The sequence below is a fragment of the Oryza sativa genome, chromosome 11, assembly GCF_034140825.1.
Source record: "Oryza sativa Japonica Group chromosome 11, ASM3414082v1".
NCBI classification, from domain to species: domain Eukaryota; kingdom Viridiplantae; phylum Streptophyta; class Magnoliopsida; order Poales; family Poaceae; genus Oryza; species Oryza sativa.
This window is the reverse complement of record NC_089045.1, coordinates 8,617,357-8,643,659: the sequence shown is the minus strand read 5'-3', so window position 1 is coordinate 8,643,659 and position 26,303 is coordinate 8,617,357. Positions and strand designations below refer to the sequence as shown.

General features: G+C 44.8%; 2 protein-coding genes and 1 long non-coding RNA gene across 6 annotated transcripts; 2 read left to right on the top strand and 1 right to left on the bottom strand.

The window, feature by feature from the left end:
- Positions 1-1,717: 1,717 nt before the first annotated feature.
- Positions 1,718-5,334, bottom strand: LOC136354137 (uncharacterized). Its single transcript, XM_066305818.1, has 3 exons — positions 3,835-5,334; positions 2,512-2,610; positions 1,718-1,750 (listed from the first exon to the last, which is right to left on the bottom strand). Exons 1-3 carry the CDS (start codon positions 5,332-5,334, stop codon positions 1,718-1,720), a joined length of 1,632 nt encoding a protein of 543 aa, XP_066161915.1.
- A 3,202-nt stretch (positions 5,335-8,536) lies between these two features.
- Positions 8,537-12,160, top strand: LOC4350215 (ankyrin repeat-containing protein NPR4-like). Of its 4 annotated transcripts, none has more exons than XM_015762537.3 (5): positions 8,537-8,889; positions 8,975-9,200; positions 9,354-9,952; positions 10,139-10,683; positions 11,435-12,160. In XM_015762537.3, exons 3-5 carry the CDS (start codon positions 9,391-9,393, stop codon positions 12,026-12,028), a joined length of 1,701 nt encoding a protein of 566 aa, XP_015618023.1. In that variant the 5' UTR covers positions 8,537-8,889; positions 8,975-9,200; positions 9,354-9,390; the 3' UTR covers positions 12,029-12,160. The 4 variants fall into 4 exon arrangements, with proteins under 4 accessions (XP_015618023.1, XP_015618025.1, XP_015618024.1 ...); XM_015762539.3 differs by having other exon boundaries at positions 8,582-8,889; positions 9,371-9,952; XM_015762538.3 differs by having other exon boundaries at positions 8,582-8,889; positions 9,358-9,952.
- A 10,719-nt stretch (positions 12,161-22,879) lies between these two features.
- On the top strand, positions 22,880-25,212 carry LOC136354087 (uncharacterized). Its single transcript, XR_010737831.1, has 3 exons — positions 22,880-23,447; positions 23,562-24,722; positions 24,838-25,212. It is a non-coding gene; the product is annotated as an uncharacterized lncRNA (long non-coding RNA).
- The last annotated feature ends 1,091 nt before the right edge of the window (positions 25,213-26,303 follow it).

Genomic DNA, 26,303 nt, shown 5'->3' with positions numbered 1-26,303 from the left:
TGAGCGACCGGAGGGCGGCGGCGAACAGCGGCCGAGCTCCGGGACACCCTAAGAGAGGAAGTGTGAGAGGTTAGAGGGAGAGAGGGTGCCCACGACGAGCGAGAGCCATGGCCGACGGCGGCGGCTATGGTGGTACTCACCGGCGTGCGAGGAGAAGCGGGCCCCGACGGCGGGATTGGATGGGGATGCGGCGGCCGGGGTAGCTTTGGTAGCGGCGAAGCTAATGGCGGCGGCAGATTGGCTCGGCGCCGGCTCCAGCGGCGGCGAGCAGCGACCGGAGGAGTGGAAAAGGCGGCGGCGGCGGGAGCGATAGAGGGCACGGGAGGGAGCGGTGGAAAGAGGAAAAGGTAGAGGGGAGTGGTGGGATGGTTTATATGGGCTCGGGAGGGGCGGACGAGGCCGGGAGGCGGCCGGATTTCTCGCCGACGTGGGGAATGGAGAGAAAGAGAGAGAGAGAGAGAGATATTCGAATTCGAATCCCTCCGTTGAGGGGTGCACGCGCGAGTAGGAGGAGTGGGGATAGTGGGCGGCGACGTGGGCGCGGGGCGCGGAGTGGGGCGCGGAAGGCGGGGGAGGCGGGCGGCGTGGGCGGCTCGGTGGTTGCTGGCTTGGGGAGCGGCGGCGGGAGGTGGAAGAAGGGGCCGATAGGTGGGCCCCACCTGTCGGTGACCCGGAGGGGTTAGGGAGGAGGGATGAGCCGGCTTGGGCCGGCCCAGCCGAGGGAAGGCCGGCGCGGGAGGCGAATGGACTGGGCCGACGGCCCAAGAATAGAGGAAAAAGGAGGAAAAAGAAAAAGAAAAAGAAGAAAGGATTTTTCCAGGGATTTAATATTGCCCTTTGCTCATTTTAATTGGTTAAAATTATTTCTAGGGCTCTGAAAATTCCACTAAAAATCTTGTTAGCATATTTTGACATGTAGAATCCAAGAAAAATTCCACATGTCGATTCCGATTATTATTTGCATTTATTAATTAGGGATTCATCTCTAGGTTAAATTAAACAATTACTTCGGACGATTTATTTTATGAATTTAGAGCAAGGGAGGGGAACTTCAGGGCGTGACAAACCTACCCCCCCTTAAACGGAATCTCGACCCCGAGATTCGGAAGAGCTGGCGAAGAGGTGCGGATGAGCGGCCTTCAATTCATCTTCTCTTTCCCAGGTGGCCTCTTCTTCTGAGTGGTGGCTCCACTGAACTTTGCAAAACCTGATCACCTTGTTTCTGGTCCTTCTCTCACTGGTCTCAAGGATACAAATCGGCTTCTCCACATAAGTCAGATCTTCCTAGATGTCAATGTGCTCTGAGCTAGCTTGTTCCTCAGGTACCCTCAAACACTTCTTCAATTGAGATACATGAAACACATCGTGGATACCAAGCATATTAGATGGGAGCTCAAGCTGGTAAGCGACTTCACCTCTGCATTCCAAGATCCTGTATGGTCCCACAAAGCGTGGTGCCAACTTGCCTTTAGTTTGGAAGCGGTGTACTCCCCGAAGCGGAGTGACACGAAGGTACACATAATCCCCTGCTTCGAAAGTAAGCTCTCTTCGGCGGTTGTCAGCATAACTCTTCTGTCGAGATTGCGCAATTCTTAGCCTTTCTCTGACGGTTCTGACTTTCTCCTCTGCTTCAGTTAATACTTCCGTCCCAAACAATTGGTGTTCTCCAGTTTGATCCCAGAAGAGCGGAGTGCGGCATTTTCGTCTGTACAACGCTTCAAACGGTGCCATTTGCAAACTGGCTTGATAACTGTTGTTGTAAGAGAATTCCGCATAAGGCAGACTTTTATCCCATGCTCCACCAAAATCGAGCGCACACGCTCGCAGCATATCTTCCAAGATCTGATTGACCCTTTCGGTCTGACCATCAGTTTGCGGATGATAAGCCGTGCTGAAATTCAAACGAGTCCCCAATTCTTCTTGCAGTTTCTGCCAAAATTTTGAAGTGAACTGACTCCCTCGATCAGATACTATCTTCTTAGGTACCCCATGCAGACACATGATCCTTGCTAAGTACAGCTCTGCCAACCTTTTCCCCGTATAGGTAGTGTGCACCGGAATGAAATGAGCAACTTTCGTGAGGCGATCCACGACTACCCAAATTGAATCATGCCCTGACGATGTCCTGGGCAAACCAGTGATGAAATCCATTCCGATTTCTTCCCATTTCCATTCCGGGATCTGAAGGGGTTGTAGCAGTCCTGCGGGCCTCTGATGTTCTGCTTTGACTCGCTGACAAACATCGCAGAGTGCGACGAATCCGGCTATCTCTCTTCTCATGCTGGCCCACCAGAATTTCTCTTTTAGGTCCTGGTACATTTTAGTACTGCCGGGATGAATTGAATACTGAGTTTGATGAGCTTCTGTGAGTATGAGATCCTTCAGTTCTTTGTCGTCAGGCACACACAATCTTTCTCCCAACCAGATTGTGCCATGCTCATCCTCATGGAAATCTCGGGCTTTTCCGACCCTCGTATTCTTTTTTAGCTCAGCTATTTCAGGATCATTTACCTGAGCTGCTCTGACTTGATCCACGAGCGTAGGCCGTGCCTCTAGGGCAGCTACGTACCCGTGTTCCACGATGCCCAAATTTAGGTGCTCAAGATCTTGCTGCAATTTGCCACACATGTCTTCAGTGCATAAGGCATTGCAATAGCTTTTTCTGCTCAAAGCATCTGCTACCACATTTGCTTTGCCTAGATGATAATGTATCCCCATGTCATAATCTTTAATTAACTCCAGCCATCTTCGCTGTCGGAGATTCAAGTCAGGCTGAGTGAAGATGTACTTCAGACTCTTATGATCAGTGTATACTTCACGGCGGTTGCCAATAAGATAGTGCCGCCAGATTTTCAGAGCATGAACCACTACTGCCAACTCAAGGTCATGAGTGGGATAATTGGTCTCGTGTGGACGCAACTGTCGCGAAGCGTATGCGACCACTCTGTCTTCTTGCATTAACACACATCCCAACCCTTGGCGAGATGCATCACAGTAGACTTGGAAGTCTTTTGTCTGATCTGGCAGAATTAGAATTGGTGCAGAGACTAACCTCTTCTTGAGTTCTTCAAAACTTTGGTTGCACTCAGCTGACCACTTGAATTTTTCATCTTTCTTTAGCAACTGTGTCATGGGCCTGGCAATCTTGGAGAAATTTTCGATGAACCGACGGTAATAGCCCGCAAGTCCAAGAAAACTCCGGATCTGAGAAACTGTCTTTGGTGGGGTCCACTTTGTAACTGACTCCACATTTGATGGATCCACTGCCACGCCTTGAGCAGAAATGATGTGACCCAGAAATTTGACCTCCGATAACCAGAAGTCACACTTGCTAAACTTGGCATATAGCTGGTGCTCCTTCAATTTCTCGAGTACCAGACGGAGATGCTGCTCATGTTCCTCTTCTGATTTTGAATAAATAAGTATGTCGTCAATGAATACCACGACAAACTTGTCAAGAAACTCCATAAACACTTTGTTCATCAAGTTCATGAAGAAAGCCGGTGCATTGGTGAGTCCAAAGGACATAACCGTGCACTCAAACAACCTATACCGAGTGGTGAAGGCTGTCTTGGGAATATCCTCTTCCCGAATTCTCAACTGATGATAGCCTGATCACAGGTCTATCTTGGAAAACACCTTAGCTCCTTTTAGCTAATCAAACAGGTCATCAATTCTGGGCAACGGATATTTGTTCTTGATTGTGACCTCATTAAGGGCACGATAATCAACGCACATCCTCTTGGTCTTGTATTTCTTCTCCACAAAGATAACCGGAGCACCCCAAGGTGAAGTACTCGGTCGGATGTACCCTTTCTGCAGCTGTTCGTCAACCTGCTTCTTGACCTCTGCTAGCTCATTAGCTGCCATTCTGTACGGCCTCTTGTAAATTGGAGCAGTCCCGGGTGCCAAATCGATCCGGAACTCGATTTCTCTCTTCGGTGGCATTGTAGTGAGGTCTTCTAGGAACACCTCAGGATACTCTTGTACTATAGGAATATCCTCCAACTTCCTGGGACTTTTCTCCACTGTTTCTGTCTGACCCACAATAGCAGCCTGATTAAGACTCGCTACGGACTTCTGCGATGCTGGGGAAAGGAAGGTGATCTTCTCCCCTCTGTCGTTGGTTAGGGTGATGGTGCGGCTTGCGCAGTCAATCACTCCCTTGTTTCTGGTCAACCAATCCATTCCGAGAATGACATCTAGGTCTTTAGATTCGAGAAGGACGAGGTTGGATAGAAACGGTGATCTTTTGATCTCTATAGTCACCGAGGGGCAGTAGTGTGCTGTCCTCATATCATTTCCAGGGGTATGAACCTGCATCGGTATTTTAAGTTCCACTACCGATAATCCATGTGTCCTAGCAAATCTTTTGGAAATGAAAGAATGCGAGGCACCCGAATCAAAGAGAACTGTTGCTGGATATGAGTTCACTGGAAACGTGCCCAACACAACCTTTGGTGCTGCCTGTGCTTCCTCTGCAGACACATGATTGGCGCGGGCCTGGATGAACCTGGGTCCAGTGCGATTCAGCTTCGGACACTTGCCAGCAAAGTGGTCGTGCTTGCCACAGTTGAAGCAGGGTCCTGGCTTTCCTACAGCCCCCTTCTTGGGTTGTTCTGACTGAGCTGACACAGCTGGCGGATCTGACTGAGCTGGTGCCATTAGTGGGGGTGGAGTCGAGTTGTGGTTGTGTTGCTTACTGTTGTTGTGACTGCCACCGTTGTAATCGTTGTTGAAGTTACTCGGGTGATAGGGACGGTGCTGACAGACGATCGGGGTGGAAGGCCCACCTAGCTGTCCCGTCATGAAGCGAGGCTTCTGATTGTTCCCCTGAGGAAAGCTGATCTGAGCTGCCTTTCTTTTTCGGTCCATTTTGTTGCGTTGCTCTTCCTGGCGGATAGCCTTGTCCACAAGCTTCTCAAAGTTCTCATAGACTCCGGAGATTAGCTGGTTGGTCAATTCATCATCGAGCCCAAACAAAAACTTCTCCTGCTTCTCAGCATCGGTGCGCACGTCCTCAGGAGCGTAGAGCACGAGGCGGTTGAACTCGTGCAGGTACTCTGTAACCGTTCTGGTTCCTTGTTGCAATGCATGGAACTCTCTCTTCTGTTGTGCCATAATCCCTTCAGGAATCTGTGGCTTCCTAAAGTTTTGACAAAACTCTACCCAAGTACCCTTCGTTGCATCTGGACGGGTCACCACGTAGTTATCCCACCAGGCAGAAGCGGGACCTTGCAACTGGTGTGTAGCAAAAGCAACTTTCTCTTGGTCGTTGCATTGCAGTAGGTTCAGCTTCTTCTCAATAGCACGGAGCCAGTCGTTGGCCTCCATTGGGTTAGTGGTGCTTGAGAAAGTGGATGGCTGGATACGAAAAAAGTCTAACAGTTTGGACACGTGTGATCGTGGAGGACCAAACTGCTGGTTCTGTTGCGCCTGCTGCAACATCTAATGGTAATGTTGCTGCATCTGTTGCATCATCATTGTCATCATCTGAGTGACTGTTGGGTTCTCGGGCGGCGGAGATGAACTGATGCCAGGTGCACCACTGGTATGAGCTTCATCTGTCTGCTCTTCGCTGCCACTGGGGTCGTTGGAGTCACGGGGATCATTCCTTGTCTTCACCATCTGGATGAGGATAGGTAGAAATAAGAGAAAGGAAGAAAACAGATGGCTCGGAAACTAATCTTTCTTATAAAATTAAGTGCAATTATCTTAATCTTGATTAAAACACTGAAAAAGAGGCACGCAATTCCTAATTAAGGCTGTCATACCACTCACACATGATATCGACCGCCGACTAACCCACAAGCAACAAACCTAAACACAAAAACTAGCACGCAAACAGACTAAGAAGACGATAAAGCTAAGGGCGGCGACTCTGAAGCTCGGAGCGGCGCTTGCGATCGAAGAACAGGTCTGACTTCTAAGGTAGACAAGGGATAGGAATCAATGCATGCTCAAATCCAAATTTAAACAAGGCAACAAATGGCCCAAACAACTAGCCAAGCATGATGATTTTTATGCATGGAACATTTTTCATGAACCCAGACAAAAGACACTAATGCAACTGACTAAACAATAACTTAATGCATGAAATAAATGCATGATAATAATGATTCGCATAAAGACTGCATCCCATCGAATCTAGACACAACTTAATGCATACCACCTAACAATTCCCGACTGACTGCCAAATAAATTCCAAATAAAGTTTTGCTAAAACCCTGGACTATCCCTAGTCAAGAGATCCGATTAAATAGGCGACCAAGATTTTCTCCCAAAATCAAAAGATCAAACCCCAAAGTTTCCCGAAACAAATCCAAGTGAAAAAGGCATGTGCATATGAAAAGGGGTTCAGAGGGCTCTTAGGTTTTCCAGTTGGCTTGTCCTACGGTCAAGGTCGGCTCTGATACCAACTTGTCACGCTTAGAAATTCTGGTTCGTGAATTTCTGGGCGTGACACGTCCCTGGTCAATTAAGGACCGAGCCATGAAGTTAAGCATGAAACGACCCCAATACAACCGTACTTCTCGAATGGGTAGTGGAGTAAATAGTTGAGCGAAGGCAGTATCCATGCATAGTGGTTTCTTTTAGGTGTGTGAATCGACAAGCAGTCTGCTGGCGGATGCCTTGTTAGGAGGTGGCCAGAGGCTGACTTGCAGTCTACTGGCGGTACGCCCTGTCAGGAGGGCCAGAGATTGACTTGTAGTCTACTGGCGGATGCCCGGAACGGATGGCCAATTTGCTGGCGGATGCCCGTTACGGATGGCCAGAGACTGACTTGATAAGACTACGAGAAGGAACCCAAAAGAGGACAGCTGAAATGGATTGGGTTCAACTACCGGATGCAATGTTAGGAATGCATGTGTGAGTTTTCCCTCCCCGGGAGCGCCAGAACTCCTCTCACTGCTAGAAATCGTATTACGCCTAGAGTGCATGAGGATTTAAAGTTCATGGAGCGGGTACTGCCAATGCGAGGTTATCGAAAGGCTTTGCCGTGACGCGTCTCATGTGTTGGGGTGAAGCTCATGTGTTGGGCAGTCGCGGAGTACGGGTAAAGTGTACATCCACTGCAGTGTGAGTAAACCAAATCTATTCGAATAGCCGTGCTCGCGGTTATTGAGAACCGGGACATGTATTATACTTGGCTAGACTCTAAATTCTTAACTTGTGTGGGATGGTATATTGCATGATGATTTTTATGCTGATGGAGCCACTTCCTGAGAGGAGGGAAGGTGGACGTCCTTAGAAAACCATGACGACTCAATGGCGGGAAGCTATCGTTGGGATCACAATGGATGGTGGACAGAACCGTCGTTGTTTAATGTGAACACTGGTATTAAAATTTGATCAGTCTATGCTAGGTCTTAGGCTTGTGAAAAGATTTGCAAAACCTGCTTTACGCAAAAGAACTTGAAGCCATTCCTTGAAATACCCTCTCTCATACGCATTGTTGTTGTAGTGGCTTGCTGAGTACGGTTGGTACTCACCCATGCTATTTATATATCTTTTAGGAGTGTGTTGAAGAAAAGCCCTTGTTAGTACGCTTGCGTACCTAACAAGATGATCGGAGTGTGGTCTTGTTCTAGGTCTCGTTCCCCAGTCGACTGCCTGTGGCATGTTAACCGGGCCCTTATATTATTATTGTCTTCCGCTGTTATTCTCTGATAGTTGTTGGCCTACCTAGCCCTAATGTAAGTATTTAACTCTTTTAGCCTGAATTTATTCGTGATATGTTGTGATCCAACTATGTATGTGTGTACCAACTACTGATCTAGGGATTGGTACGAATAAACACAGAAGATTTCCGATTTCCAAAATCGGGGGTCTACATTATCGGACACTAAATACACTTTCCTAAAGATAAAAGAAATTAATAAACGCTTCCTAATTAATAGATAAAATGTCATGCCATATCCTCCTTAAACTCGGCCTCTTCTAAATAAACTTCCTTTATTCAGTTAATTTCCTTAACCGAACCCATCAAGAATCTGACTACTGATGACTGATAGTGCCCATCGGCCGATTCCAGAACTCTGAAGCCGATACTGACTCTAGGCCAATAATGACTTCGGAGCTTACTAAATTTTGGCGTTAACACATGTTCCCTAATTTTAAAGCATGAGAACTCATGCTTCAAAATTATCTTCTTTCAGATCTTGATAACTCCAAAATTAATCCTCTGTTGCTTCTTGCCATCGGCTTTCATGAGGCGATACCGTTTTTGTTAGATCAGTTAGGCTGTCAAACTCGTGGAAAAAGAATTTGTCCTTGATAGCTCCTTGATATGGAGCTGTGCCAAACAAGATTAAATGAGATTAGAAAGATGTAGCTTGAAATTCATGTGGATTTATTTTTTATGAGATATGATGTATTCATTTTTTTCTCTATTCAACGTTTTCTGAATTGTCCTTTCCATAAAGCGGAAATGTTGCTTTCCACGAAGCCGTAAAGTTGCTATCCAATATGTGGCATTTGGTTCTGATTAAGATGGAGATGGAGTAATGACACGAAAAGAAAAAAAAAAAAAGACACCACAACGTACTACTCCTACCTGCTACTGTACTGTCGCCATCTCGTTCACAGCGGCACCGATGCTTTCACCTCCCAATTTAATCAGCTCGGCCGACCACCGGCAACCACGAGCCGCCTCCGCGCCTCCCCTCGGCGCACACAGCAGATCGGCGAGGTCTGAGCGCATCGTCCTCAACACCGAGTAGACCGGCCGGCCGCGGCGGCCATCATCGCTCCTACCATGGCCAAGGAGCTCCTCGCCTTCCCCGGTGTCGCCGTACCGTACGTGCAGCAGTTTCTTGACAAGAACGATGGCATACTGAAGTGATGCCAAATTGCCAACTGCCAAGTTTTCTTGTGCTTCTTTTCCAGGTTAATTTCACAATATCTCTGCATCTTTATTTAGGTTCCCAGTCTTGCGCATCAACCAAGAAAAGAATCAATGGACGTTTTGCAGGTGCCTTAGCTCCGGGAGCACGATCCATTCTCGATGCTAGGCAGTTAGCTTTTTCTCCCCTTTAGCTCCTTTTTGCTTTGTCAGGCAGGGGAGGCAGTTTTGCTTTGCCTCTATAAGAGACAGTGCGATTATTAGGCTGGGCAAGTGTTAAACCGTTGCTGGGATTTGTTGGATCTATCAAAGTTGGTCGGGTGGTATCTCTTGGGTGAAATAGTACTACTGCCAGGTACTACTCTAATTCTTAATTATTCAGTGAATAGATGATATCCTTGTTTTCTTTTTTGCAGCAAATAGTTGGGAATTGTGTATTGCAAAACTAGTGGATCATTTGTAAAAACTATACTTTTTTTTTCATTTTGTTTTAATATATGGATGTCAGCCAGTATAGCTATACAGCTAGTTTGCCAGGAGCTCAGATGGAGAGGCGGCTCCTGGAGGCAGCCATGGTTGGCAGTGCCACATCAATGAAGGAGATGGCTGCACAGGATCCAAGCCTGCTGCTTGGAACAACTCCTCAAGGGAACACCTGCCTCCACATCTCCTCCATCCATGGCCATGAGGGATTTTGCAAGGATGTGCTGACGCTAAACAATTCTCTTCTCACTGTCGCAAACATGGATGGTGAGACACCACTGCTCACTGCCGTGACAAATGGACACATGTCTTTGGCCTCTATTCTACTTGAATGCTGCTGCACACTAGGGTTCAGTGAGGCAATCTTGCAACAAGACAGAAATGGTTGTAATGCACTGCACCATGCCATTCATTGTGGTCACAAGGACCTTGCACTGGAATTGATATTAAAAGAGCCTGCCCTATCAAAAGCTGTGAACAAATACAGTGAGTCACCAATGTTCATCGCGGTAATGAGAGATTTTACAGATGTTTCTGAGAAACTGTTGGGAATTCCTGGATCTAGCCATGTTGGAACATATGGCCACAATGCCTTGCATGCTACTGTGAGAAATGGAAATGCAGGTGAGAATTATATGGACTATGGACTAAATTGGGCGTATTATTTATTTATTATTTCAGAAAAACTGGCAACACTATTTTTACAACTCAATCTTGTGCAGGAAATTAGATTCTTTACTATGTGCCCAATATTATTCGTCATTCCTTTGGTTTGTTAACAAGCAAATTGCTGCCTCGATTTGTTTTCAGTTATGGCTAAAAAAATTTTGGAGGGTCGTCCTTGGCTGGGGAAAGAACGAACCAGAGAGAGGAAGACCCCAATCCTGATGACGGTAATTTGGGACAAGATAGACGTGCTTCGTGTGTTGTTGGAACATGATGTGCTTTTAGGGTATGAATGCTATGATGATGGTGGTAATCTGAGCCCTCTTCTTGTTGCTGCTGCATATCGAGGTCATGTTGATGTTGCTCAAGAGCTTCTTAACCACTGTCCAGATGCTCCCTATTGCGACAGAAATGGTTGGACATGCCTTCATGAAGCTGTAAAGGAAGGTCAGACAGAGTTTGTGGAATTTATCCTAAGGACACCACAACTTCGTAAGCTCATCAACATGCGAAATAACAAGGACGGACAAACTGCTCTGCATCAAGCTGTCCGGATGTGCAATCCTAAAATTGTTGCCTCGTTGTTGTCTCATAAAGACACAGACTTCACACTGAATGATCACAAAACTGGCCAGTCAGTAATTTGGCAATTATGTTTGGGTTCAGAGCGTGCCAAGACTTTAAACTGGGTATGTTGCAACTAGCTACCTTCATAACGCTTCGTGTATACACCTACGTATAGACCTTTTGAAGAAGAAATACATAAAGTGAATGCAGCTAATTCAGGATAAAAAAAATGAGAATTGAAGGAAAGCAATAAAATGAAAAAAAAATCTAGTTGAGTGTTATGGAAGGCATGCTGCCCCCACAATTTCATTTTTTTTTGTTTTCATTCAGTTTTATGACCTGTATCACTTTGCCCTCATGAACATGCAAATCACTAGAACACAAATCTCATGTAGAGGCACGCTATTAGAGGCATTTTGCACAAGGCATATCAAACGGTCGTGGGATGGGAGATGTTTTTTAGGTATTGTATAAGCAGTTTCCCAAACAAAAATCGTGTAGTCGATTTTTTTTGACAAACAATTTTAAAAACCAAGGTATTGATTACTATTTACCGAAGTTTAAATAACATCTTTCTTTGGATTGGAAATTGCATGTATTCCCCTATTATATTGAAAATATGTCTACTTTACAATCCTGAACTTTCATAAACTTCAAACAAGATACTAGTCAATCTTACGCCATTTAGATGCATGGAATGGGTATGTATAGTAGTGGCATATTTCAAATAAATGAAAAAATATTTTTTTTGGAATAATATAACTGAAAAATTATAATTACATGATTCTAAATATGTGAATAGTAATAACATATTTTCAAACCAAAGAATTTGTAATGGTATGGATCTAATTAACCCTTACTTTTATACTGCAGAATGAAGTGTCCATGCTTATGACTAAAGCTGATCCTGAAGCTGCAACCACGCTTCACCGTCAGTTCGCAAGGAAACGACTAACTGATGAATTAGCAAGGAATGTTAAGTCACTCACTCAAACATACACAAGCAACACTTCGCTAGTGGCTATTCTCATGGCGACGATAACCTTTGCCGCAGCCTTCACCCTGCCTGGGGGATACAGCAACGATTCTGGAAGCGAGGGACTTCCTGTCATGGCAAAGAAGTTAGCGTTTCAAGCATTCTTGATCTCTGACACCGTAGCAATGTGCTCCTCGCTTGCCGTCGCATTCATATGCATCCTAGCAAGGTGGGAGGATCTTGAATTCTTGCTTTACTACAGATCCTTTACGAAGAAGCTTATGTGGTTTGCATACATGGCGACCACTATAGCGTTTGCAACGGGTTTATACACCGTGTTGGCCCCACGAATGCTGTGGTTAGCTGTTGGAATTTGTTTCCTTTCGGTTTTACTGCCCATTCTCACTAAGCTGCTAGGTGAGTGGCCTGTCGTGAAGCTCAGATTTCGTTTGGGTAAGACTTTCAAGACTGATCTCCTTGATATGGTATGACGTCATCAAATTTATATTATTTGTTCTGCTTTCCAACACTACATATAAGTTCATGCAAAATGTATGTTGTAATATATACATTTTATTTTGGTGATATGTCTAGAAGATATCATGGAGAGTTGGAGACGATTATACCAGAGACAATATTTATGAGTTACTCCCTCTATCTCAAAATATAAGACATAATTATTTTTTTCACATGTCTCATAATATAAGGCAGGCATGCATGCATACATTAACTATAATACCTCTTGGTTATTTAAATTTGGCTTATTTTAAATCATCTACCATTAAGCTCCCCAATCACATTGCTTGCATGTATTGATGTGATTTAATCAAGGGGGTGGTCTTTGTGTTAGGAGTGGTTGACCTTTATATTTTTGGGATGGAGGAGTAATGAACAAAGTGTTACTCTATCTCTTGAATAATATATCATTTACAAATCTGGAGAAACTTTCATTCAAAATCTAATGTTAGAGTGCTAGATTACACACACATATTTATGTTTGGGCCTAGAAATCCCAGCACATCCTTGTAAGTGGACCTAGACTTTAGTTAAATTCTGAACGGTGTACAGGGATGACCTGGTGAGTAGGGCTGTCAACGAGGAGAGCTTGAGCGAGCTCGCCTGCCTAGGCTCGAGCTCGATACAAGCTCGAGCAAAGCTTATAAAATATTCGAGCTCTCAAGCAGGCTCGGCTCGAGCTCGACTACCACTACTACAAAAAACCGTTTTTGCAAACGGGCCGGAGCGATCATCACATGCGGTTGCGCCAACCGCATGCGCCAAATCGTCTGCAAAAATGCAAATCTTTGCATGCGGCCAGGGCACCCGCATGCAAAAATGGGATTTTTGCATGCGGTCGCTTATACCGGCCGCATGCGAAAATAAATTCAGCAAACAAAAAAAATCCAAAACCCCAAAAAAAAATAAAAATCCAAAAAATCCCAAACCCTAGCCCGCCGTCCACGCCGCACGCCGTCGTCGCCCCCGCCGGATCCGTCTACGCCAACATCGGATCCGTCGCCCCAGCCGCCCGCCGTCGTCGCCGCCGCCGCTTCCGTCTCCCCCGCCCCCGCCATCGTCGCCCCCGCCGGATCCGTCTCCCCCGCCGCCCGCCGTTGTCGCCCCTGCCGGATCCGTCGGCGGCAGCACCGGATGCGTCGCCCCAGCCGCCTGGCGTCGTCGCCGGCGGCGGATCCGTCACCCCTGGCGCCCGCCATCGTCGACGGCACCGGATCTGCGCAGTGCGGCGGCGCCACCCGAGGCGGCCAAGCCGCCCCTACCGCAGCGGCGTTGAGGAAGAGGGAGGGTCGCCTCATCGTCGTCGGTGAGGAGGGGATCACGGGCTGCCGAACCGAGGCTGCCAAGCTGCCGCCCGCCGCCGCCGTAGCCGCGCCGCCCGCCGCCGCCGCTGTAGCCGCTCCCTATGGTGGCGGATCCGGCCCTCCCAAGGGCGGCGCTGCCGGATCCGCCACCTGCGCCGACGCCATTACCATCCGCCGCCCAGCCGCTCTAAGAGAGGGAGAGGGAGAGAGGGAGAGAGAGGAGAGAAAGAGAGAGGGAGAGAGAGGGGAGAGTAATAAATTAATAGAGGGAGAGAGAGGAGATGAGGTAGAAAAATTTTGAAGTGATGGGATGGAAAAAAGAGTGGAGAGAGATGAAAAAATTGGGGGGTATTTTTGCATGCGAACCACTTAAGGAGCCGCATGCGAAAATAGTTATTAAAAAATAATTTAAAAATATGAGAACTTGTAATCAATTTTTTTAATACTAAATGAACTCAAATGAAAAGGTTGCCAAAAACAAAGTTGTAGAACTCGTTGAGATCTACCAATTTTCTTTTGGTCATTTCTCCATCCGAGTTTGATTGAACTATACAAAATTTGAACTTTATAATATAAGAAATTTAAATATTTTTTTTACATAGTAAATGATTTCAAATAGAAAAGTTGTCAACAACAAAGTTGTATAACTTATCAAGATCTGCAACTTTTGTATTGGTCATTTTTCCATATGACTTTGTTTGAACAGTTTAAATTTGAATTTCAAAATATGACAACTTCAAACAACATTTTCAAATACAAAATGATTTCAACTGAAAAAGTCATCAATAACGAAGTTGTATAACTCATCAAGATCTATAACTTCTATTTTGGTCATTTCTTTATCCGATAAAGTGATTTGTAATATTGTTCACAAAATGTACATCTCTTATAAAGTTGTATAACTCATCAAGATCTATAACTTCTATTTTGGTCATTTCTTCATCCGATAAAGTGATTTATAATATTGTTCACAAAATGTACATCTCTTATATAGTTTTTAAAAAAACTATATAAGAGATGTACATTTTGTGAACAATATTATAAATCACTTTATCGGATGAAGAAATGACCAAAATAAAAGTTATAGATCTTGATGAGTTATTGTAACGACCCGCCTCTCCCAGGCCGGGCCCGCTTACATCTGATAGCTCTACACCAGCCATGCGCACCATGCCTGCGCAACTGCGACATACGCGCCCGTGAAACCGCGAGAGTCGGCTCTGATACCATTTTGTAACGAACCGCCTCTCACTGTTTCTAGCAGTGAGAGGAGTTCTGGCGCTCCCGGGAAAGAGAAGTCTCACACACATATTAAATTATGGCTCAAGTTAAGTTCTCCCTCTTACACACTTATGGCAGTCCTACTAATGGCGACACCGATGTAGGGCACGCCTCTCGGCCCTACCTCAACGGCTGTCCCACCGTAGCGCACCTGCCTCACTCAGGGGTGAACCATCTATGCAGGGATACTGCCTCCGCTCGGCTATCTACTCCGCAAGGTCTATACCCATACGAGAAGTGCGGTTGTACGAGGGTCGTTTCATGCTTAACTTCATGGCTCGGTCCTTAATTGACCGGGGACGGTACTAGCCTTTTCCAGATACCACCCAAATCCTCCGTCCGCCCCAGTCGAAAACAGTTATTTAGTTTATTTCTCCTTTCACAAATCATGTCCTCGATATCATGGCAATGTGGCGCTCATGTCTCCACATGCCGCATCTCAATTACCTTCCCAAAGATAATTGCCCAAGCATATAGCATTTGACAAATATGAGTATGCATGATTCTAGAATAGCATTTCTAAGCATTTATCATAGTTGACTAGGGACTCATACGTAAACATGGTTACGAAGGAATAAGGGGCAACCAATAATCAAGGCATGGCATAATCACAAGTAGGATGTTCATCATTGCATGCAATTTTATTTGTAAACAAAATAATTTCGCAATTGGGATCAACATGTTCAAGGAATAGTGATGACTTGCCTTGCTCAATGTCTTGCGGGTCTTGACCTTCGCTTGGATCCGCAACTCCCTCGGGCTCTATAGTTACGTGCGAAAATTGATTTGAATTCGGTTAGAATTCAAATAAAAATCCAAATGAATCCAAATGAAAGTCGAATGCGAAAGTCGATTTCTTTATATTTACTTTATTATTCGCGAACTAAGGCAAACCCAATTTCGATTCAAACTATTTTGCGGGTATAAATATTTTGTTGTCATAAGTTTTTAATTTAATCTACCCGAGCATTATATCCATATAATAGGTTAGAAATTTCTATCGTGAGCTAAATATCGGACGGAATCCTAGAAATATTATACGATTTAATTTAGTCTATGACTAAATGATTAAATATAATACACGGGTAAAATCCCTAGTAGTTAAATCCGAATTTCTACCGTGAATCGATTACTTATAGGGATTACCCATAAATAATCTATAATAATCCATAAGAATTCATCTATTCGTTTAGTTATTAACTACATCTAAATTATTATCGCGAATTGATTTCTTATAGAAATTGCCAAGAATAATCCATAATTTATATTAAATTTTGCAATTCTATGACTATAATTAATCTATAATTAAATTCCAATTATTTTAAATTTTCTAAACTTCCCTAATCTCCCTCTAATTTCCTGTTTATTTCCTTTTTCTTTTTCTCCCTTTCTTTTTCTTTTCTTTTTCTCTTTTACTTTCTCCTTTCTTTTCTTTCTTCTCTCCCGGCTCCTTCCTCCTTTCCTCTCTTTTCTTTTTTCTCTCCTCCCTCCCGGCTTCTTTCTATCTCTCTCTCTCTCGGCTCTTTGCTTCCCCGGGCGGCGACGGCGGTGGGCGCGAGGTGGAGGGGGGGGGGGAGACGGCTCACCGGCGGTGGCAGTGGCGGCGACGACGGCGACGGCGGCGCAAGGCGGCGACGCACGGCGCGGCGGCTCCGGGGCGACGGCGCGGCGGCTTCGAAGGTGGCGGCGCGGCGGCGCGACGAAGGCGGCGCGTGGAGAAGGGGAAGAGGGAGAGGAGGAGGGAATGGAGTGGGGTGGAGAAGGAGGATTGGGCCGGGGTTTTTATAGGGGAGAGGGGAAGAAAGAGAGGGGAAGGAGGAGGAAGGGTGAAACGACGGCGGCGCGGCGGCGCGGGGCGCGAGGCGGCGGGCTCGCGGCGCGAGGCGACGAGACGGCGCGCGGCGCGGCAGCGGCGATGGGACGCACGTAGCGACGGGACGTCGATGGCGACGGCGACAGCGGTGGCGCGCGGCTCGGGGCGGGATGCGATGGGCGGCGACACGACGACACGGCGCGACAGCGACAATAGGACGGCACGGCACGGCACGGCGCGGGCTTGATCGCGACAGGCGGCGACGCGGCGAAGGGACGGCTGCGCGGGGCTCGAGGCGATGCGGCAACGGGACGGCAGCACGCGCGGCACGGGGGTGGCGAAGTCGGCACGGGCTCGGGGCGGCTCGGCGACGTCGGCGCAGCGGCAGGAGGCGATGGCGACGGGCGGGCGGCTCGGCGATGGCGGCACGCGCGGTGATAGCGACGGCGACGGCAGAGGGGAGGCGGAGCGGCGCACGGCGCGCGGGGCGCGAGGGCAACGCGGCAAAGGAGGGGCTAGGGCTAGGGAACGCGATCGAACACCTGGGGGGCAATGAATAGTGACTTTTCCTATTTATCCCGATTTTAGTGTATTTCCCATATAAATTTGATTCCACAATTCCTAATTTTTGCATATATGCATTTTACTCAATATTTGTGTTATCTCAACTAATGAATTCACCCTAGATTAATATTACTCATATTTATTTTTATATAATTTATTTGAATTTTTAATTAGGGTTAATTCTTATTCCATCGTATTTAAATTTAATTGATCCAAATATGGTCGCGATAATATTTTATTTATTCCTATCCACAACTAATATTTATTTTAATTTATATTTATTTTACCAATTTGTTTTTTTTAAGGTTTATTCCTAATTAACTATTCTTTACTCACGATTAATAAACTTCGAGATCAAATCCAAATAAAATAGGCGAATAAGATCGGCATGATGCAATTAATTTAAAAAGTTTTTGAAAAATCCGTATTTTTAGAGTTTAGATTTTTTTTTTGTCGTCGAATTTTCAGGGTGTTACAGTTATACAACTTTGTTATTGATGACTTTTTCAGATGAAATTATTTACTGCTTCAAAATATTATTTGAAGTTTTGAAATTCAAAATTTTAATTGATAAAACAAATTCACAAGAAAAAATAGCCAATATAATACCAGTAAGAACATAATAACATGATAGAGCATGATTTTAGAAACATTTAGGAAAAAAATCATCCAATTTGGAGTTCATATGAGTGAGATACACTAGTTTCAAATTTTTCAATTTTTATTTTCACATACGGCTTCTTAAGTGGCCCGTATGGAAAAATCGATTTTTCCATGCGGTCGCTTAAGTGAGCCGCATGCAAAAATGAGCTCATTTTTGCATGCGGCCCTCTTAAGAGACCCGTATGGGAAAATCGATTTTTCCATACGGGCCACTTAAGCAGCCGTATGGGAAAATGACCCTCGATTTTTACACACGCCACTAGTTATGGTCCGCATGGAAAAATGATGGGGCCTCGTATAGAAAAATCACTTTTGTAGTAGTGTACCGAGCTCAATTTTTAAATAAAATAATATATATCAAAGATAATCATTAAAAGAATAATTAATTTCTAGTTAACTATGTTAATGTAAGAGGAAAAAGAATAAAATAAATATATGATGCCAATACAAGACATAACATATATAACCTCCTAATTTATTAAATAACAACAAACATTATATATTATTAGGCTCGTTGGAAGCTCGAGCTCGACGCGACAGAGCTCGCGAGCTTTGGGAGAGGCTCGGGCTCGGCTCGTCTGGAGCTCAAGCCAAGCTCGAATCAAGCCTAGGACGAGTCAAGCTCGAGCAGCTCGCGAGCCTCGAGGTTTTTTTACAGTCCTACTGGTGAGCCCCCTCCCCCCCCCCCCCCAAAAAAAAGAAAAAAGTCACAGGCAGAGAAAAATGAGAAATGCCTACTTTGAGTTTACCATGGTAGGAGATATCAAGAGCTGTCTGTGTAAACTGAATACCACGGGCGGCTGCCTTAAGAGCAAGTTTAATAGTATAGCCAACTATTAGCTCCAATTCATCTATAGTCAATCTAATAGTTCATTCATATAATAGTTACATACTACACTATTAATACATGGTCCCACCTGTCATACACACATAGTGTCTTAGAGTCCGTGCTATAGCTGGCTACAAATTTGTATGCATGTGCGGACGACCACATGTGTCCATAGCATTTTCCAAGGCATGCTCTTAAATGCCCACCTGTGTGTTGTCTGTTCATTTTCCTCACATCACTACTTCAACTACCTACACTAACATCAGTTCACACGAACTCCTGGAAGACGAATTGCCGAACGGTGGTCACGTCTTCCATTACCACTCCGCGTCTTCTCACTTGCCACGTCGCATCAATTTTCCAACAAATAGAGGGAAATGGAGGTTTTCTCGCCACACTCTCCTCTTTTTTTTGTCACACCCTGATCTAATAACACCTTAAAAGACGATGTCAGATGGAGTGTGCCATAGGATAGCGAGCCATTGGCCATCGCATACGGAACCGTGTTCGCCGGTACCAGTCACAGGGTTCTAAGTTGGTACCCATGGTAACAAAATAAGAATCATTGCAACATTTAACTAAACTCGTAATATAAATTATACCTTGTTTCAACATCAGGTAGACCCGGATAGACAACCTTCAATCAAAAACTGCAATGGCGAAACTTAGCATGGCTAGCACATCAATCCAAAGGCAATGGCTTTGGTCTATGGACAAAATGGTGACCTTCAACATCTTCAGCCTGAACTCGATGGAGAAGAAAAACAACAACAAAAGGAGAGTGGGTACTTCCGTCCTCGCAAGACACACTAAATGTGATTATGTAAGCTTCAATGGAAGGTTGGGTTTATTTCAAAAGGCTTTCTTTTAAAAACATTTCTCGAAACTTCTAAGTGTGGATTTCTACAAAACTAACATTTCTCGAAACTTCTAAGTGTGGGTTTCTACAAAACTAATTGGAAGGAAACTCTCATCTTTTGATCCATCTATGAATTGCTTTGCAACAACCCAAGTAGACAGCGAGAGAGAGAGAGAGAGATCAAACTTTTAGTGCTTATTAGCTTCTTTTCACTTTCCAACTCTACATGGCATCATCTCCTCATCTAGTCAAACCATATCATGCATGTCATCTCATTTCCCTTTCGGGAAACCTAGCGCTTCTCGCAACAACACTTAATCTTCGGCTTCTCGCCATCCATAGCCCTACAACACTTCGCTTTAACTCGGAAAGCCTACTCTATGATACTATCTCGGCATCCCGGTCACGCAGGCCCGTTTCAAACCACCCAGGTCGTTCGTCAGTCACCAAGACTGGCTCCGGCAACCACAAACATTTTTCACAAAAGCAATAGCAAATAAATCTATGCTAACAGAATCACCTTACATTTGCCCTTGATTGTGGGCATGGCTATTCAAATCTTGGAAATCTTCTCCGTCAACCAAAATCTAAAACAGTGCTACGCAATCAACAAAACAATCCTAACAAGAATCCTACAAATAAACAGTATCTCTTATAAATTAATAGTTGAATTAGATAGAACTCATTTTTAGAAAAATTTAAGAAGTTGAACGGGGTTGATCGGAGTTACGGTTTGACAGGTATGAAGTTTGGAAGATTATATGGATTTTCTGGATTTCTAGAAAAGGATCCTAACTGAAAAATGGAGGGAATATTCCCTGGTGGGGTAAGGTTGTCAGTGAGAGGTGGAGACTGAAGAGAGATGAGTCTCCAGTCCATGGTGGACTGAGTCCATCAAGACAGGTTAAGGGTGTGGACCGGTAGGGTTCACATGTCACGGACTCATTATTTAAAATCAGGTTTAGTTAAACTAAATGGTCGTGGGCCCATGTCACGACCGGAATTTCTATCCAAAATTCCAAACGCTTACATGTGCGTTAAATCCTCGTCCAGGAATCAGCCGAGGCACACAATAACAAATTGATAATAGAGTACTATCAAACAGCTAATTAATATTCACAAAATAATAAACTATTACAGAGGTAGATAATTCCTCTCAAAAGAATAAAATTCTACACAGTGGAAAAAAATAAACAAGAGACTAAACAGCTATAGTGACTCCACTCCACAAACAACTTGACCCAAACAAAACCTAACCCTCCTGATCATCACCTTCACTGAAATACTCCTTCTCTGATGAATGAATATTGCAAGAATGAGCATATGACATACTCAACAAGCCACACAGCAAATATGCAAGTGCACAGGATAACAAAGGATAGCATAATATAACTTATTTGCATAAATAGCATTTAATAAACATTTGAGAAAATAGTAAAACAGTTGAATAATTAAACAATATTAAGTAAACACTATACAACACACCCATGTTGCATAGGCCCAACCACATCTGAACAACCAACCCCGGTTGTACAAATCAAACCTCCATACCAGGAATATACCATTCCAAACCAGGAGTCAACTTAATTATCACAGGTTAACACCAACAATGAGTAGTGTGAGACTAATCACGAAAAACATTGTTAAACCCACCCATAACCGTGGGCACGGCTATCTGAATAGTTTTACTCTGGCCAGAGATGTACCACTGTACCCACAAGACACAGCTCCACGACATGTCACCATGTGCCTCGATACCACCACGGTACCTTGGAAAGGAACTGTGACAATACATCTCACACAACACAACTCACCACAGTGCACCGTTCCTGAATCATAATCTCCCCCTCAAAAACCAGAGGCATGGACTCCCCAGCGACCCCCACGTACTTCTTGCCGCTTCTTAGTCTGGCACCCCATAACGAATCATGCTATACAAAAGGTAAAGCCATTGCCCACGCTGGCTTGTGGTTGGCACGGTAAATGTTTCACAACAGTAGCTCGCGAACCGGTCCTTAATTGTCATGAGCACGACCATCAAAACCATGTGCTCACAACCCACCTTTAATCAGGTTTTAATTATCAATTAATTATCGTAACACGATTAACCATCGTGAGCTACCATTAAATATAATCATAAATAATAATGTAGTATGATTCATCTCATTAATAAGCTAAGGTTTCTAAGCATGGCTAAGCAATTATATACATAGCATTTAGCTGAACCAAACCAATATATAAGGTCCAAGCTAATCAATTTATTACCTATAGGAAAATAAAGTCATCTTCAGCCATTAATTAATTGGGAAAGGCTCACCACCCGATGACATTCAAAAATAATGCATAAGTTGAAATAACACATTAGCTTTAAACGGGTTCAACATGCTCAAAGAGTTGTTTGGGATCTGTGTGACTTGTCTTGAGCTTCTTCAAACGCTTCTGAACCTTCCTCAACGAAAACGCTCTCCTCTGGAACGTTGGAAACTAAAGCAAATAAACAAAATCAACAAAATAGTACAAAAACAAGCATCAACAGTAATGTGGATATTTTTAATATGTAGATCTCAATTTTAGATAAATTTAGCTACTTGAACCACCTGAATCCAAGTTACGATGATTTAGTTATGAACTTTCTAAGTTTAATCGATTTTCATCTAATACAGAAAAACTAACAAAAAGGAAAAAAAATGACATCATCATGACATCATCGCCGGCGTAGGCTCGGCTCCACGCGACCACCGGCGATAGAGGGCTCGGCCAGGCTATCCGAGGACACCTATGCGAAGAGGACGGTGACGCGAACTCACCGACACAAAGAACAACGACGGACGACGACGGACGACGGCCGGCAACGAGGTCCGGCGGCGACTCGGCTCGGCTCAACGTTGGCGACAGCGCTCCGGCGGTCTTCGGCAGCTGCGAAGGGGCGGACGGGGCGCTCCTCCACCTCACGAACCTGACGGTGGCGACGGAAGGCGGCGGCGACGACCACAGCAGCGGCGCGGTGCGGCTGAAGCGGCGACGGCGGCGGCGGCGCTAGGGCTAGCGTGGCGCCGGCGCTACGGGCAATGGCGGCGGCTTGGACTTGGGGCAAACGGAAGAGGACGACTAGGGGATGCTATTTATAGGCTCGGATTAAAGAGATCGAACTCCAAACGAGAGGAATCAAAGCCAGAAAATCCTAGGGTTAGTTTGGAGAGATAAAATCAAAACGAGTTTAATTCGGTTTATTCGGGCAAAATTGATCTCCGAAACTTTAGGGGAAAGGAAGAGGATAAAGAGGAGATAATTTCCCCACAATCAATTGGACTCGGGGATGGCCGGTTGGGGCAGATTCGAACGGGAGGCGGCGGCGCTCGGGCTCGGCTGTCGGCCGGAGGTTGAAGAAGGCCCCGACATGTGGGCCCCACATGTCGGCGGCTGACAGGAGGGAGGGGCGGCGGCTCGGCTTGGGCCGGCTTGGGCCACACGGCCGCGCAAGGGGGGAAAAAGGGTTGGGCTGGAATCAGACCAACGGCTTAGAAGAAGTTTTTTTAAACTTTCTCAATTAAAATAATTCGTGAAATGATGTTTCATTTATTAAAAATACTTCCGTTGCTCAAATAATTCCCAGAAAAATCTAGAAAATAGATAAACAAGCAAAGTATTTAATGAAACTTTATCCAACTCAGTTTTATGTTGTGATTTTTCCTAGATTATTAGAGTTTAACTTGTAAGCTTTTAAAATAATTTCTAAAAATGCATTAAAGAATGAATTATTAAATTAGGCGATTTTCAGGGCGTGACAGCCCACATGGCAGTGAGAGGGATTACTGAGGGCTTACTGTTGAGTGCGGATTAAGGAGAGGTGGGACCAAGTCAGGCCCACATGTCATTGACTCTGTATCTCTTCTTCCTCCTCGCACAAGGAAGTAGGGGTGACTCAGGGTCGGGCGGTTGCCTACGGTGGATAGCGGACGAGGGGTGGTTGGCGGTGAACTCCGGCGAGCCTCCGTCTTCAGCGGCGAGGAGCAGCGGCACTGGGAGAGGCGGCGGCAAGGCACCGGCTCCGTGAGGAGAAAGGGAGACAAGATAGAGCGAGGTAGGCCAGGGAGTGGGTGTTAGAATAAATGGTTTGTCCCGATTTTTCTATTAAAATCTCAACAGCCCATAATAAGTGGTCGTCCATTTGTTTGCATCACCATGTCTTCCGGAGATGGCGCACCCGGAGCAGGAGCTGGCGCACCGATCGACAACACCAACGGAGGCAGTTCTGCCTCACAATCCAGCGGAGGGACTTTCACAGGGTATAACATTCTACCGCTATCTCTGTTTTTGTTACTTCTATTAGTCGCAATGTTATTGCGTTTTCTACATGATGATGATGCTTATTCTATCTTAAGCATGCTCCTGGTTATGTTTAATTTTATCACTAGATCACCTCACATTATTCATGTCATGATTATTGTCTTAATATTTTGGATTAAAATATGCTGATATATGACTATATTTTCAACAATCCAAAAACCTGATAGGTCATTTTCGATAGTTGGCTTTGTTGTTGCACTGAAACCATATGCTTTTGATGGTTCTAATTATATGAGATGGAAAGCATGTGCACTACTATGGTTGACAGCAATGCAATGTTTCTATGTTTCATGGGGTAAACGAAGTGAACCACCTCTCTCTCCTGAGGAGAAGGTTAAGTTCGAGGCTTCAGATTGCCTGTTCCGTGGAGCATTGATCAGTGTACTCGCTGACAATATAGTGGACGTGTATATGCACATGCCTTCAGGGAAGGACATGTGGGATGTACTTTAGGCCAAGTTCGGAGTTCTCGACGCTGGCAGTGAGCTGTATGTCATGGAGCAGTTCTATGACTACAAGATGGTCGATGACCGTTCTGTAGTGGAACAAGCTCATGAGATTCAGATACTGGCTAAGGAACTTGAGAACAACTGTGAGTTGCCGGACAAATTTGTGGCGGGGGCATTATTGCCAAATTGCCACCTTCTTGGTCGGACTTTGCCACTTCTCTAAAGCACAAGAGACAAGAGTTCAGTGTTTCTGATCTCATTGGCTCTTTGGGTGTTGAGGAGAAGGCAAGGGCAAAGGACAACCGGAGCAAAAAGGTCGAGGGAGGTTCTAGTGCCAATATGGTACAGAAGAAGAACCCTCATGCATCCCACAACAACAAGAAAGTCAAGCCTGATGTCAAACCCAAGGCTACAACCAATTTCAAGAAGAAAGGCAAGGGAAAGGCAAAGGGAGACTGCTTTGTATGTGGCAAGTCTAGGCATTGGGCCAAGGTCTATCCTAAGCGCAAAGACAGGAAGTCTGCCAACATGGTCATTAGCGAGGGCGGATGAACATCGGGGTACGGTAAAATTTTACCTACAGTTCTCTCTGTTTTTCATTCACCTGATTGGTGGGTTGATACTGGTGCTAATATTCATGTATGTGCTGATATTTCCCTGTTTTCTTCTTATCAGGTCGGGAGAGGTTCCTCCTTGTTGATGGGAAATGGGTCACTTGCGGCTATTCATGGTGTTGGTACGGTCCATCTGAAGTTTACTTTGGGAAAGACCGTGCAGCTGAAGAACGTGCAGCATGTCCCTTCAATAAAGAAGAATCTAGTTAGCGACTCTCTACTGTGTAGAGAAGACTTTAGACTTGTGTTTGAATCCAATAAATGTGTCGTATCTAAATATGAAAATTTTATTGGAAAAGGTTATGACAGCGGAGGCTTGTTCCGCTTTTCTTTCGATGACATGTGTAATAATAATAATGTTGTGAACCATATTAGTGAGAATGATGAGTCCAATGTGTGGCATTCGTGACTTTGTCATGTGAATTTCGGTTGTATGACGCGCTTGGCTAACATGAGTTTAATTCCAAAATTCACTTTGGTCAAAGGTTCCAAGTGCCATACTTGTGTTCAATCGAAATAACCTCGCAAGCCTCACAAGGCATCTGAGGCAAGGGATTTGGTACCTCTACAACTTGTTCATTCCGATCTGTGCGAAATGAACAGCGTGTTGACTAAAGAGGGAAAGAAATATTTCATGACACTGATAGATGATTGCACTAGATTTTGTTATGTGTATCTATTGAAAACAAAGGATGAAGCATTGCATTACTTTAAGACCTATAAAGCTGAGGTAGAAAACCAACTTGAAAGGAAAATCAAATGGTTGAGGTCTGATAGGGGTGGAGAGTATTTTTCCAATGAGTTTATATCCTTTTGCGAAGAGTTTGGAATTATTCATGAGAGGACGCCTCCCTATTCACCCCAATCAAATGGGGTAGCCAAACAAAGAACCGTACTCAAACTGAGATTGTGAATGTCATGTTAGACACTGCGGGACTTTCCAAGGAATGGTGGGGTGAGGCAACTTTGACTGCTTGTCATGTCCTGAATAAAATTCCAATGAAGCATAAGGAAGTAACACCATTCGAGGAATGAGAAAGGAAGAAATTAAATCTCTCATACCTACGAACATGGGGCTGTTTGGTCAAGGTAAATGTACCTATAGCCAAAAAGCGTAAACTTGGACCGAATACTGTTGATTGTGTGTTCCTTGGTTATGCTATTCATAGCGTGGGTTATAGATTCTTAATAGTAAACTCTGGAGTACCCAACATGCAAGTTGGTACAATTATTGAGTCAAGAGATGCCACATTCTTTGAGAATGAATTTCCCATGAAAAATACACCTAGCACTTCTAGTCAAGAAACTGTCATACCCCATGAGCACTTTGCACCGATAGAACACAATGATCAAACGCCTGAGGGAAATCCTGAGGAGGATAACATTGTAGATACTCGTAATAGTAAGAGACAAAGGGTTGCAAAATCCTTTGGAGATGACTATATTGTATACCTCGTGGATGACACTCCAAGAAGAGGCATATTCATCTCCTGACGCTGACTACTAGAAGGAAGCAGTACGCAGTGA

Excerpts from the sequence above, each read along its gene's own strand:
- LOC136354137 (XM_066305818.1), bottom strand. The coding sequence starts at position 5,334 with ATGGAGGCCAACGACTGGCTCCGTGCTATTGAGAAGAAGCTGAACCTA. Across the intron at positions 2,611-3,834 it reads TAGCAGAGGTCAAGAAGCAG|CAAGATCTTGAGCACCTAAA; the intron begins GTTGACGAACAG and ends GGCAAATTGCAG. Across the intron at positions 1,751-2,511 it reads ATCAAGTCAGAGCAGCTCAG|TTATCAAGCCAGTTTGCAAA; the intron begins GTAAATGATCCT and ends TTACAACAACAG.
- LOC4350215 (XM_066305723.1), top strand. The coding sequence starts at position 9,343 with ATGGATGTCAGCCAGTATAGCTATACAGCTAGTTTGCCAGGAGCTCAG. Across the intron at positions 9,953-10,138 it reads TGTGAGAAATGGAAATGCAG|TTATGGCTAAAAAAATTTTG; the intron begins GTGAGAATTATA and ends ATTTGTTTTCAG. Across the intron at positions 10,684-11,434 it reads GTGCCAAGACTTTAAACTGG|AATGAAGTGTCCATGCTTAT; the intron begins GTATGTTGCAAC and ends TTTATACTGCAG.